This window comes from Podospora bellae-mahoneyi (assembly GCF_035222275.1).
Source record: "Podospora bellae-mahoneyi strain CBS 112042 chromosome 1 map unlocalized CBS112042p_1, whole genome shotgun sequence".
NCBI classification, from domain to species: Eukaryota; Fungi; Ascomycota; class Sordariomycetes; order Sordariales; family Podosporaceae; genus Podospora; species Podospora bellae-mahoneyi.
The window spans coordinates 7,211,550-7,225,438 of record NW_026946359.1 but is presented as its reverse complement, the minus strand read 5'-3'; the positions used below and the strand labels follow the sequence as shown (position 1 = coordinate 7,225,438).

Genomic DNA, 13,889 nt, shown 5'->3' with positions numbered 1-13,889 from the left:
ATCCCCCAGTCTTTCGGCGAGTCGAATTAGGACTAGCGTGGTTCAATCTTGGAGTGGGGCCGTATACTTGGTGTCCGATCTTATTTCTGTCCCAGCTTCATCTTTGCGGAGCATCACCAGATGGCCATGGCGAACCTTTACAGTGGCAAAATCCCCCAAGAAGCTTCTTCCACCACCTGAAAAAGGTCATCTGAAACCTGGCATCGTCACTCCAATCTACCGTGAAACCACTCTGGCCCCCATCCCTCCTATATCTCCCCCGTCCTCACCACCCCGTCCTCGCTTCCAATCCTCCAAGTTCTACAAAATATTCCTCTCCCACCCGGTACCCTCTCCCGTACCGGGGTGGCTTGCATGGTTGCACTTCACGGCGAGCGAGCGCCTTCACACGGAATGGTGCGGCCCCGCCTCTGCACCCACCTCCCCAGGAGGCCGTATCCTTCCAGCCCAGGCCAGCCAGCCGAAAACACACCGGCCAAGAAACAGCCCCTTTGCTCTCTCTGTTCACTCCTCCTCCTCTCCCCTTTTCACACACCCGACCACCTGCATTCGATCAGGTTGACTCAAAGCTCTCAAAGGCGCCGTCCAAAGGTCAACAAACCTGTCTCACATCTCCAGCTCCATGACTCTTTTCCTTCCCCGCACTTTGAACCGATGAGGTGGTTGTGATGCACCTTCCACCGTCTTTCTGCCGGCTGTCGGTTCCTGTCCAATGCAATCTCGCAGTTGCGTGGCAGTGTTCAAGTTTTCGATCCCAACCGCTACTCCTGCAAGGTCACACAAACAAGCCTCGCTCTCTTTCGGTTAAGCAATGTGACAGGCGGAATTTACCCATACTTGGAGTTACTGGCATGAAACGATCTGTAGGCAGTAGGCATGATGCGATATTGATAGGGGCAGAAATGCGAGGTAGAATTGGAAACATCCGTGTAGGCGCCGACAGAGGTTGAGAAGAAAGCGGTATATATAAGGGTAGGTTGTAAAGTCATCTCGCCCGTCATACTCCATGTGTTCTCCAAGAAAAAGAAGTCGCAAGCGTCATCACCTCATCATCACCTCACCACCTCATCACCTCATCACCTCATCACCTACCTCATCACCCATGACTCGCCAGTACAAAAAGCAGTATTCCACCCAATGTCGCTGAATACACATTTTCCTCCTCCAAAACCCGCAGTTGTCCTCCGATGGTTCTATCTATGACATTAAGAAGCCAGTACATGGAAAGAAACATTGCAACGAGAATTAGGAAGAAAAGAAATGGCCGAAAGTATCGAAACCCACCACCCGATACTCGAGTCACCATGTGTCGAGTAAAGGAAAGGAAGGGGATAGGAAACACAAGAAGCGTGGGAGATGTATCCAAAAACCAAAACCAAAAATTCTGACTTGCGTCATAGTAATCTACCGTGTAAGCCCAGACAGAAGAAAAACGCACCCAAAGTCTTTTAAGCAGCAACTGCAGCTCTCACGGAACCCTCAAGAGCCTCCGCTCTGGCCATACTCAGGGCAGCATACAACTGTCATTTACATTAGCAATCCATCGCGGCAACCAGAGACAAGAAGGGGCAAGGACATACCGAATCCTCCCGATACTGAACAACATGTCGAAACAGCCACATCGCTACCAACCCGGCACCGATGCAAGCAACCGACAACTCTGGGACGAAAGCCGCCCACCAACTTAGGCTCGACACCGTCAATGAAGAGGCTGGCTGATAGGGAGCTCCGACGGCCAAATACAGGCGTGTGGCGATGACCGAAAGAAGGGAGAATCCAACGAAGATAGAGGAAGCCGGATCAGACCCAAAAGCCGGCATCGCTTTGCTGCCTCTGTTGATCGTGGGTTTGTACGGCTGCTTCGTCAGGTGCTGGGCCGCCTTGTAGTACTGATTGCGCCCGTCCCCATAGTCCCCAAAGAGGAATCCTCCACCAAAGTCATACCCACCCCCGCTGCCGTGGCCGTAGAGATCGGTCGACTGGTTCCCAAACGGCGACCCTCCCTGCTGCATCCCGTAGCCATATCCGTCTTGACTGGCGACCCTCACGGACGTGGTCCCCGAAGTCAAGCTCGGCGGTGTGCCCTTGCTGATGAATCCCCAGTACCACTTCTCGTGCCGGTCCTGGCCACACTGCTTGCAAGGCTCGGTTAACTCCTCGGCGCTGGTAAGATCCCAGTCGAGCAAGCAGCTCAGGCACCTTCCTCTCTCCTCGTGATTCTCAAAGACATAATGCGCGCTGTAGAAGTGCTCGATGAGCAAGTCTAACGTGTTGAAGCGTTGCGCACAAGTGAATTCCACACCGTCATGCTCGGCGGCAGAGGCTCCGAGACATTCAAACTGCAGCTGTCCGACAAAGTTGTAGGTCTGTTTGCCTACAGGCACACACTGATAATCTGTGTCTCCAAGCCAGGTATCGTCTGTGGGCTCGGGGTTGAAGCTCGTCTCGGGGGCTGGTTGAAAAATGTCGGCGCCGCCAAAGTCCAGATCGAAGTCGGTGTCAAAGAAGTCGGTAAACTCGACAGGGATGAGCGGCGGCTCCTCGTGGTCCTCATGCTGCAATGTCTGCAGCATATTGTCGATGTCAATCTCCTCATCGACCGGTCCCAGCGGCGCGCCAGCAGCGGAGACGACCTGCCCTCCAACACCGGCAAGGTCATCCAGTTCACTGAACCGAGCCTGGTACCGGTTGCTCGGGTCTGGAGGCGGTCGTGCGGGGGCGACCTCGGGGGTTGGAATCTGGGTGACTTGGAACTCGGTCTTGAAATATTCCACGCCTAACTCGGGTAGCGGAGTAGGCTTGATATCCACCTCCTCGGGCAACGGTCCGTATTGGACCCTCCATGCTTCCTCGAAAAGATGAAGATCCCAGTGTTCGCGAGTGCACTGCAAGGCCAGGTTAGAGGCAACCCAAGTGACGCAGACAAAGGTGGAGCAATCTTACCCCGACACGTCGTTTCCTGCAGTCCTCACAAGCTCCCAGCTTTCGTATGAACGCTGCTTTGGCCTTGGCAGGCTTGCTCAGCGGTTTGGTACGCGTGGCCCGTTTCTTTTTGGACTTCGATCCTTGTTGGTTGAGGTCGACACCATTCATCGCCTTTGTGACCGAGTGAGTGGTGCTGGCGCAGGAAGGGGAACGAGATCTCGAAGTTGCTTGCGAGGGTGAGAGGAGAAACTCGCCATGGCCGACAAAGGTCGGTGGCTCGCTCAGCCTCCGCAGGTCTGCCAGGTTCACTTCACGCTCGGCCTGCTGCCAGAGATCGTAGAGCGCCTGGGTCTCCTCGCTTGGGGTAGGCCGAGGGACTGGACCCTTGCCTCGCCACGAGAATCGCTTCGGCCTAGGCTCAGACACGCCGGAGGCGAGCTTGCGTTTTTGCGGCCGGGACATCGAGAAAGCCGTCGGCGAGGAAGCAGGCAAGGTGACGGGTTTCGAGCCGAGGGCGTGAAAATGGTGAGGCAAGGCTGTGGTATCAGGTAGCACCCAACGAGCAAAAGGAGGAAAGTTGTATCGATATAGTATAATATAGTATGACAAAAGAAAGGGGCAACAAATGAGAATAGCGGACGACAACGTTGTAGGTTGGATCGATCACCACCCCCGCAACCAGTTGCAAAGGTCACAAAGACAGATGATGGAGGGCAGAGAAACAAAAATCCCGGGGTAGGCAAGAGTCAAAAAAGAAGCGGCGGGCCGGTGTGAATCTTGTAGCTGCCAGCAAGACAAGGCAGACCACACCCCAAGGCACACACAGCCTGATTCTGCTCTGGCAACAGCGCGCTGAGATCAACATGCCGAACCAAAGAAGGCGACCCGAGCAGTCGGGACCTAACGGAACTAAATATCATCCATGCTCGAGCCAGGATGTTGACGAACCAAGCAAGCAAGAGACTTCTCTGGGCTTTCGTGTGATCAACCTAGAAAAGGAAGCATGGCGCACTCCGATCACGTACCTGCCGCTGTTCTCGATGGTTGAGAGGTGTGAGGTGTGTAGTGTACGGCGCCGTTGAGTCCGAGCGGTGACCCCCCTTCCCCCCACCCACGCGAGGCTTCACCACCCCCCTTCCCCTTCCGATTCACAAACGTGATGGCAGACGAACGTTCCCCAGAGCCGACAGACTGACGGGGCGATGGGCGGCGAGGTGGGAGATGGGGGTGTCTAGTGACATGGAGTGAGTGAGTGCAACCCAAAACCATCATCCACACCGCAGGTAATCCACCATCCACACCCATTCCAACCCCGCCTCCATCCGTTGTGCTCACTCGGAGCAGCTAGGTAATGGCAGGGGGCCATGGCGAGCCGGGTGGGTGAAGGTAGACGTGCGGCGTTCAAGGGTGATTAAAGACCAACGGGAAGAGCGACAAGCTGAAGCTCCAACCAACACGTAAGCCAGGGGAGGGGGTGACTGGGAACACAAGACCAGAAACGCCGCATCATCCACCCGGGCCAAACCGTTGAAAGCGACTGCTTCCAAAGGGCGTAGCCGTTGTATTGTGCGGAGACTCGGCGAGCCGGAACGTGGAGGAGGGAGCCGTGAGAGCGTACGACGGCTTTCTTCTTCACCGCCAGACAGGGCCGCAGTGGAAAGTGCTTCTTTGGGTGTTGCGGACGAGTCTTTCGGGCTGCTCTGTGAGGGGAGCAGTTCGCGCACCACGAGAGCCGGGCAAGTGACGGGAATGGACGAGGGGTGAGGAGGAGCTGGAGATGGGGGGAGGAGCCCCCGCACTTTGTTCGTGCTGTGTAAGTGTGCTACTGGGCTAATGCAATTAGGAGAGGCATAGACAGCCGTGTTGTTTGCACTAAGGCGAGGCTGCGGTCCATTGTGTCCACTGGCGGGCCGACAACCAAGTGGCGTTCGGGAACGCTAAACCCAAATGGAATTTCCATTCAACTTCCCAACTCTTCGTTCAACCATCGCCCAGCTCGCTCCGCGACGTTTTGCCCTCTCGGAATGAATGCCACGACGACCGCATCCATCTTCTGATGCTCTAGTAATAGCCCACGACCGTACGTCTTTGTAATCCCATCACATCCCCAATCATCTTGTGATCCAACTGCCCTTCTAGGAAGTCATCAAACATCTATCTTCTAATCCCCACACGGCTTAGCGCTGATGCTTTCCCTCTTCCCTGTTCCACACTTCCATTCTGTGGAACCCCTCCACTCACCTCACCAGGTCTCATCTTTCTCTTCAGCCCTACAAGGTTGTTTGAGAGAAAAGATTCTGATCCCGACGTGCGTCAAACAAGTTCTTGGTTCTGGCTGGTTCATCCCATCTCTCACACCCATCTCTCACACCCGTCTCTCACACCCATCTCTCCCGTCACTTTGCTTCGTCATTCCCTCGCATCTGCTACCAAACCACCACGCCTTGCCTATCCTCCCCCCCCCCCAACCCCCATCCCATCCGACAGTTCCCCAGCATGCATAAGAAAAGATATCTTTTTCGCCCGTTTTTGTTTTGTCTAGACCCCACCCCTCTGTCTGTGCCTTTGTACCACCTCGCTCATTTTACAACCTCATTCGCTCGGCCTTATTTTTCCGGGTTGTAATAAAATATGGAAATCTTTCATAAGCTCTTCCTCGTTATTTCCAAATTTCTCATTGGATCCCAGCCCCCGTCCGGCCCTCCCATCCGGTCCTTTTTTTTTTTTTTTTTTTTTTTTGCTTGCCCCAATGACAATCTCCAATTGAACTTCTGATGTTGTATTTTGGTACGAGCTTTGTCTTGGCTCGCAGGTGGCCATCGTCCAGTTGTGGGTGTGTGTGTGTGTGTGTGTGGGGAGGAAGAAAGGAAGGCCCAAGAGAAATTGCCTACCGAAAACTGGAAACTGGATAGATCGTACGTCTTTCCTTCTCCAATTGTTGAGGTGCGGCTGATGGGTGATATCAGCTACCTATCATACCCAAGGAAAAAGGTGGTATGAGAATAGGCGAGTACCGTAGTTGGGGTTGGGCCCTGCAGTCGTGTAAAGTATGCGTGTCTAGGTATATACGTATGCCCGTTGTACATTGTCGTAGTAGTCTCCCCAGGTTCTATTCTCCCCCCCTCCCCCCCCCCCAAGACGTGCCTTGGGCGAGTGGATCCGGTCTAGAAAACGGCCAGCAACGTGTCTGTAAGGGATCTGCCGCCGGTTCTGATGCTTGGTGGTGGTGGTGGGCGGTGGTGTGTGGAATCATGGTCACTCGACCTTTTACAACGTGACAAGCTGGTGACAGTGAGGGCGTGGCACAAGTGCAAAGATACCGTACTGTTCGTGTCTTTCTCTTGTCTCTCTTCCTTGGCAAGGGGCAGAAAGGGGTTTGCTGAACAGCCCCCTCTCCCACCGTATCCGCGTCGTATTGTGCGTTCGATACCACATGCGGCTGAGTCATGTGGATGGCAATATGGGAACTAGACGGGACGGCATCCGGTTGGGGAGAAACTTCGGGGTTTTGTTTTGGAGGAGTTACAGGCCCGGGTGGTCCATTAGTTAGTCCGAGCAAAATTCCTACAAAGAGTGACCACGAGGCACTGCCGGGGACTGAGTGGGTAGGAAAGAAAGTGAGGAACCGATCTCTGAGGGAACTGCTGGCTTGGGGAGCTGCCGCTCTGATGGGATGGGTCATGAAGCATCCAAAATAGCCTTGCCTCTGCGAGCTGAAAGATGTACCATGATGACTTTTGACTCGATAGACTACAGTGTTGTACAGCAGGCCCTAGGCAACCGGGATGCGCATTACCGCCCGTCTGGTTGACTGGCCCCCTTGCGTGGTGCCTGGTAGTGGCAGTTATTACCCGAGCGTGGTGCGATGGTTCACCTCGTGTACAACTACCTACCCAAGATTTGGTAACCGGAGTATATTTTCTCGTGTCTGTCTGCCGGCCCCAACGGGTAGGAGGTGAAGTGCAGATCCCAGCGGCAGGATACAGTGGTGGTTTGTGTACAGCATTTGAGCTCAGTGTGGTGCAAAGATGCGTCCATGCTTTGTTGACAAATACTTCATCTCGACATCAGTTCGTACGTAGTACTAAAGCTCCGAATCAGACCAGCAAATTGAACGCAGCGGCGCCACGGTGAGCATGTACCCAGAGCAAACAGTACAACGACTTGACTCCTAATATGGCCTCCATCCGCCCGCAGGGTTTGGCCTCCCTGAATCCATTCAACATCAACCGGCCGGCCTGCTTACTCTAAGAAACAAACACTGCACACTCCATGAGCCTCAATATAGACCTAGTATGCAAACCAGCAACCTAAGCCTCAGAAGGTCGGCCACTCCCGAAGAGGTCATGGGCCTCCCTGCTCCAAGGCCCGACATCCACCCCAGAGTCCTTTGCTGTCTCCTTCGCCGAGGTAAAGCCCGGTAGCTGCATCTTATATCTAGGGCGCCCGCCAGCGGCTGCTCCGGCCCGTGCTGTCTCAGGTGGCCGCACAGTCAGCCGTACAGGGGCAGGTTCCAACGGTAGAATAGATTGGGGAACTTGACCAGCAGCGTGTGACTTGAGGGCAGCCTTACGGCCGCGAGTGGCCGGGTTTGCGATTTTCGGTCTAGTAGGAGCAGCAGGTGGAACCTGCGGTGCTTGATCGTTGGGGTTATTTGATGCAACCAGAGAAACCCCAACATCCCGCGGGACGGCAATTAGGTTCTCATGCACCTCTTGATGACTGACGGCTTCGTGTGACCCTGGGACACCCTCCGCTTCCTCTGCAATCAAATTCGGTCCCTTGGCAGAAACTGGTCGCATCCATACAAAAGTCGAGCTCGTGTCGAGCGTTGGCATCGTCTGCTGATGAGCAACTGCAGACTGCCCAGCCTTATCTGCCCCCGGAGCAGAAGCGAGGTGGTGGTGCGGGGGCTCGCCACTCGGGAAATCGCAGATAGATTGTTCGAGGTGGGCTGGCGTGGGAGCTTGGGCAGACTCCTTGGCCGGTGTTTCCCGGCTTGTGATGGTAGGTTGTAAATTGTCCCGTCGAACAGCCGAAGGTACGTCTGTTGTTGACTCGAAGGCGGGCAAAAGGGGCAACACCCTGCTGGTTTGTAGACTTTGTACGACTGGCACAGTTACGGGCTCTGGTTCGGGGATGCCTGTTCCTGGCGCGGGAGCCTTCGGGCCATTGGAATAGCCCAGAGAGCTCATGTCGTTGGCCTCTAGACCTGGGGGTGTGTCCATCAAACCGGGAATTGGAGAAAGAGGTGGCAAAGAAGAGGGCAGAGGAGCTGGGGTAGGAGCTGGAAAAGAAATCGGAATAGGGGCTGGCCGAGGCTCTGCTACGGTAGCCACCTCCATGACGGGGGAACTCGACGGTATGAAGCCAATGACTTCCCTGCTTTTGACACTCTTCCTGAGTCTGGCTAGCCTTGGAGCCACAGGGACTTGGGGAAGCTCCTCGCTGTCGCTCTCTTCCGAAACTGCTACTGTTGTGTTGCTCCTGGTCTGACGTGTGGGCGGGCGTTCATTATCGCTTCCAACAAATGCTTTCGCTGTGCGTCTGTTACTGCGGCGCATTGGCCTCTTCTCACCGGCACTCTCTTCTGATACCGATATATCTCGCCTGGTGCTCTGGCAGCTTGCTGGCCTTTCATCATCGCTTTCGTCTAATGCCATTGTCATTCGCTTCTTAGTTTTGCGAGTTGGCAGGCTGTCATTGTCACTTTCATCCAGTGCCAATGTCACCTTTTTCCTGGGTAGACGAGCTCGAGGCCTCACGCTGACGTCCTCTTCATCTGTCATTTTGTCTTGCAGATACCTGGGGCTGGTTTGCGGTTCAGCGATCGGTCCTGTCGGGGCTCGCGGCAACTCCGGAGGTTGAACGGTGTTCCCTCGATCCTGGGTGGTATCTTTGACCAAATCAGCCGTCCTTTGCTGACCTGGTGATCTCTTTCTTGAGCGTTCAGCGCCGTAAAGGCCTGCAGTGCCCTCGTCATTGGCTCCCATCATATTGGTTTTTGAAGCGGCAGGGGGAGGAACGGAGAAAGTGTTGTTAGAGTCCAGAGATGGGTCATCATTGGCCCGAATGTTTGATGGCTGTTCCTCATTACTGGCCTGAGAATTTGCCAGGCTCTCGTGTCTGGCTCCCAAGCTATGTACATCTCGCAGGAGAGGCGGTGTTTTGGGCTTGGGGACTGTCTGTGCCTCTTGTGGAGCATCGACAAAGGACGCAAACGAATCGTCCTCCTCTGACATGGTCATAGGCGCTGGATTTGGAACAAAAGGCTCTCCATCGTATTCCAACTCGGCATGGGATTGAGCATGGCGTACTTTGGGCTTTTTGGACTTGTTTCCTTTCTCATCAGACACAAGCAGGCCACGCTTCTGGCGTGGTTGGATACGCAACTGTGCCCTTGGCCCTTCAGGTGGCATATTAAGTCCAAGACCCTCGGGTGCTCTTTCATCTTCGAATCCGAGTTTAGAGTCAGTGTCCTGGGCTTTTTTTGTTTTGCTGTTCCTTGTGCTCTTCGATGATCTCGCTTGTTTCGTGGCAGGGGCTGCATTTGTGAAGGGCGTCTTGGCCGTGGGCTTCTTGGAACGTTGTTTGGGCATGTTCCTGGGAAGCGTGCGACTTTCTCCAATATCTTTGTCCTGTATAGGCGCCTGGTTCTTGTCGTGGAGATTCGTGTCATCCTCTCCGCCCTCCACATCGTCATCATCATCATCATCATCATCATCATCGTGATCAAGAATTACCACCGGAGGTGGCTTTTTCGGCTTTGGTGCAACTTTCTGGCCACGGATCTGACCTCTGTCGATATATTTCGCTGCGTTTCGGTTCCTCGTCGCAGATAAATCACTGTCCCCGGTATCAGAATTCATGCGAGTATCCTCCGCCGGAAACTCAACCGCAACATCTCTCTGTCTTGCGCGGGCTTTAACAGCCTCGTTTTTTGCTGCAGGTTTCGAGGCGCTTCCCAAGGGCGGTAAACGAGTCTTCAAGAGAGGCGCTGTTACAGTAGACCGTGAAAGACCAGCTCGTACAGAAGGGTTAACTGGAATCTCCTGGACCCCACTGGTCGGTTCTTGTGGCTGTGGCCCACGTTCTGGAGAGGAGGGTGGTTCTGTATGCCCGAGTGCCACCGATGTAGTTCGTCGGAGAGCCGGGGCAGAACTCATAGGGACAGCTGATAAGTTGAGGGTGGCGCCAAACAGACTCTGGGAATACCCCATCTTACTAGGCGGCGTGTCATCGCGTTTTCTCCTCTTTGACGGGTGGGATTCCCGCTCTTCGGGCTCGCCCGCCGGTGAATCATTTTCTTGGGAGGACGCAGGGCCAGAATGCATCCGCGTCGCTGATGCCGCAGGCCGCCGGACAGGGGCTGAGCTCATGGGTACCGCCGAGAGAGTGAGGGGAGCACCAAACAAACTCTGGGCGTAGCCTAGCTTGCTCGGGGGCGCATCGTCGTGTTTCCTCCTTTTCGCCAAGGAAGTCTCCTTGTTGGCATCAGGAGTCTCCCGGTCTCGCTGACGCTGCTCAAAAGGTGATTCAGTCGGCACGAGAGCTCGGCCATGGTGGCCCGTCGGAGTCAGGGCCTGGTCAAGACGCCTGTGATGGGATCGGGGACCGGCAATTTGAGCTGGATATACCCTTGATGGAATTGCTGGCGTGCGTAGTCCAAAAGCCGCAGGAGCCATCCTCGCCGCCGTACGGCTTTGACGTTCCTCCTTTTCCTTTGCTCTTTTGTCCAACAGATCAGTCAAATCCTGGTTTTGACGTCCAACGCACTCCTGAACCTGCACAATGACCCCTCCCCGATCCAGCTTGATCTCCTCGCCCTCGTCAAAGTCCCAGTCTCGCTGCCAGTGCATGTCGCCCACAGAGTTTCCCCGGTCATCGTACACCATGACCCGCTTGTTGAAGGTATGATACTTGAGGCGTCCATCTTGCCATCGTTTTTGTTTCCTTTGCAAGTCGTGGGTGAAGAGACAGAGGAATTCCAACACCGGGGCGCTGCTCCCACCGCCGGCGAGCTCTGGCCTGGCTCCCGACGAAGTGATGGCGGGCATTGTCGAAAAGCATGTCGAGAGGGTCGCTACTACCACATAGCCTTTGACTGGTGACTGACAGGCTGGTTCTGGTAAATTGCCAGGTAGACAGCACATTTGGACTCGGAATCGACTGACGCGCGCGGGGACATTGGGGTCGCGTTGCTGCGCGCCTTCACGTGACCCCAACCCCCCTTTGACCACCCAACCAACCTACACAAGGCCTGTGCAGATATCCGCTATTTAGGCTTTTCCTAGCCATGATTGGCTGGCCAGCGGGCAAAAGTAAGACTTTCACACAAGTTGACGTTGCCAGTTGGCCCTGTTTCAAGAAAGCTCGCCAGGGGAGCGGACCATTGCTTGGGGCTCTCGCCCACTGCAGTCCACTTCTCGTGGCAGTGCAGGAGCCTCCCGCCCGTTACTGGGCGTGCTGGGCATATACTCGCTATCGAGTGTCGGAAGTTGGCTGGAACCCCCTCCTTCTCTTCTTCTCAAATGTTCATCAACGCCCATCACTGACCTTTTTGGGCCGGTTTCTGTCCTCTTCACCCTGTTTTTGACCGTTGCCAGTCCCGTTCCGCAACAGCTGCGCCTCGAAAAAGTGGTGTTGGGACGAACATGAGCCTTCGCGCCATTGCCCATCGTTTCTGCGGCTTGTGAGACCCTACAGCCGACAAACAGGCCAGCTCAAATTACATTAATTACCTTTTGGCCCCTTTGCTGGTTTTCTCTGCATACTTACTTCTCTTTTCATCCTGCCTGGCGACGACTCATGATAACCTCCTGTGTCCCCCTCCGCAAACACATGGCTACTGCATGTGTGGCGTAAGTTACGTGTTGCGCAGGAAGCCCCCCTCCCCCAACCCAAACGACCGCCCCTCGGCCGAACAAACACCTGGTTTCCCCCTTTTTCGGATTCTCACCAGGCATCCGCACCGTGGTGAAGTCCAAACGCCATCATGCAGTCAATGCAAAGACAGTTTGGCAAGCTCTTGAACAAGGGCCCCGGCGACAATGCCAAAGTGTCTGTTCTCCTGAAGGATTATGAGGATGCAGACAAGGTTCTTGCTACGGTAAGTTGATCGAATCCGCGATGGCGGCAATGCAATCATGACTGATAGTAGAAGTAGCTGATTGAGAATGCTCGTGCATGGAGAGACTCGTGGGATTCCCTGATCAACTCGCAACACAACATGGTGGTTGAGTTCGAGGGCCTGTATGATCCCATTGTAGGAGCCACGGATGGCCATGGCCGTGAGGCAGCCCCGACCCCTCAGTTACAGCTAGAACGCACTCTCCGTTTGAAGGAAACGTATGGCGACCTCAAGACAGAGCTGTTGCAAGAGATTGTGGCCATTGAGGAACGCATTCTGAGGCCGGCAACGGATGCGCGGTCCTACATCACCCCCATTCGCAGGACGATCAAGAAGCGCGAGAACAAAAGACTGGACTACGAAAAGGTCCAGGACAAGACGCTGAAGCTCCAACGAAAACCCGGACGCAACGCCAAGGAAGATGCATCTCTTGCAAAGCATCAGGATGAGCTGTCTCGTGTGGCTGATGTGAGCCTGCCCCAGAGCCAAGTGTTGCTCTCGGATCTCTCCTGACTAATTCCCATCTAGGAGTTCAACATTGCAGATGAGCACCTCCGCCAAACGCTGCCCCCTCTTGTCGAGGCGACCTTCAGCATCGTCCCTCCCCTCCTCGCTGCTCTGGTCCTCATCCAGAACAGGCTTCTGGGCCTCTATTACACCACCCTCCACAACTACTGCGAGGACTCCAACTTCCCCTCGCCCGCTCCCCCAATGGAAGACGTGATTGCAGTCTGGAACGCCGCCTGCAGCCCCGTCCAATCCCAAATCGAACACATCAGTTTCATCCGCCACAAAGGCGGCTACACCCAACCTCCGCCTTCAAACGGCTACAGGCGCACGCCTTCTGGCCTCATCCCCAGCACCAACAGCAGCAGCAACAGCCTCCAACCCCGCCCCATGCGGATCCCATCATCTCACGCCCTCAAACCACCCTCTCCCTCCCCATCCCCGGCAACAACACCCCCTTCGTCTTTCAGCTCCCGCCGACCGGAGTGGGCCAACCCGACAGAGTTCACCACGGCGTCTCACCTCGGCGGAGCGAATATCGATCGTTCAAAGCCGGCCCGTGAGCGGTCTGTTTCGCCAAATCCAGCGGTGGGAAGTATCATGGTCAACGGGGGGTTGGTGGTGAAGAAACGGCCTCCTCCTCCACCGCCGCCGAAGAAGCCCGCGTTGGTGCAGGAGCAGTGGGTTGTGGCGCTGTACCCGTTTGCTGGGCAGGGGCGGGGAGATCTGAGTTTTGATGAAGGGGAGCGGATCAAGGTGGTGACCAAGACGCAGACGGACCAGGATTGGTGGGTGGGGGAGTTGAGGGGGGTTAGGGGGAGCTTTCCGGCGAATTATTGCCGGCCTGCTTGAGGGTTAGGGAAACGGACAGATGGAACCGGGGTTATGGCTGGGGGAAAGGTATCAGAGGGGGGCATTTCTTGACGTTTCTTCTCGGGAATAAGCTTTGTTATGTGTGTTTTGCTGGTTTGAAAGGATAATGGAGGGATGTTATGGGTGGATGACTGGGCATATATGTATATATATATAGCAGCAAACTGTTTGGGTGGTGGATGTAAAGGCATAAGCATGTTGAACTAGTTGTTGTTATTCCATGTCTGCTTCGGGAGCGGGAGTAAGTATGATTCAAAGCAAAAAAGGAAGATGTCTGCCGAGAGACCATTTTCTGGCCCTCTTTTGCCCCTAACCAGGTTACCGCTTCATCACCACCACACGTTCCTTCTTCCTGGCGCCTTCCACCACCGCACCTCCACACTCAGCTCTCCTTCCAGTATTGCGCACTTGGCCATGCTCCTTCTGGAAGCGCATGTTCCTGGTTCAAGGGACA

At 55.0% G+C, this 13,889-nt stretch overlaps 3 protein-coding genes across 3 annotated transcripts; 1 reads left to right on the top strand and 2 right to left on the bottom strand.

Moving 5' to 3' along the window:
- Positions 1–426: 426 nt before the first annotated feature.
- On the bottom strand, positions 427–4,497 carry QC761_121150 (uncharacterized protein). The gene is given in 5 exon segments (XM_062875398.1): positions 427–1,520; positions 1,581–2,885; positions 2,944–3,512; positions 3,523–4,363; positions 4,419–4,497. The coding sequence occupies 3 exon segments, from the start codon at positions 3,385–3,387 to the stop codon at positions 1,449–1,451; spliced, it is 1,821 nt and encodes a 606-aa protein (XP_062738654.1). The 5' UTR covers positions 3,388–3,512; positions 3,523–4,363; positions 4,419–4,497; the 3' UTR covers positions 427–1,448.
- Positions 4,498–7,235: 2,738 nt separating this feature from the next.
- QC761_121140 (uncharacterized protein) lies at positions 7,236–11,078 on the bottom strand (the record flags this gene model as incomplete). Its single annotated transcript, XM_062875397.1, has 1 exon — positions 7,236–11,078. One exon carries the CDS (start codon positions 11,076–11,078, stop codon positions 7,236–7,238), a length of 3,843 nt encoding a protein of 1,280 aa, XP_062738653.1.
- Positions 11,079–11,167: 89 nt separating this feature from the next.
- On the top strand, positions 11,168–13,414 carry QC761_121130 (uncharacterized protein; the record flags this gene model as incomplete). The annotated part of the gene is made up of 3 exons (XM_062875396.1): positions 11,168–12,034; positions 12,092–12,523; positions 12,584–13,414. The coding sequence occupies exons 1-3, from the start codon at positions 11,921–11,923 to the stop codon at positions 13,412–13,414; spliced, it is 1,377 nt and encodes a 458-aa protein (XP_062738652.1). The 5' UTR covers positions 11,168–11,920.
- Between the last annotated feature and the right edge of the window lie 475 nt (positions 13,415–13,889).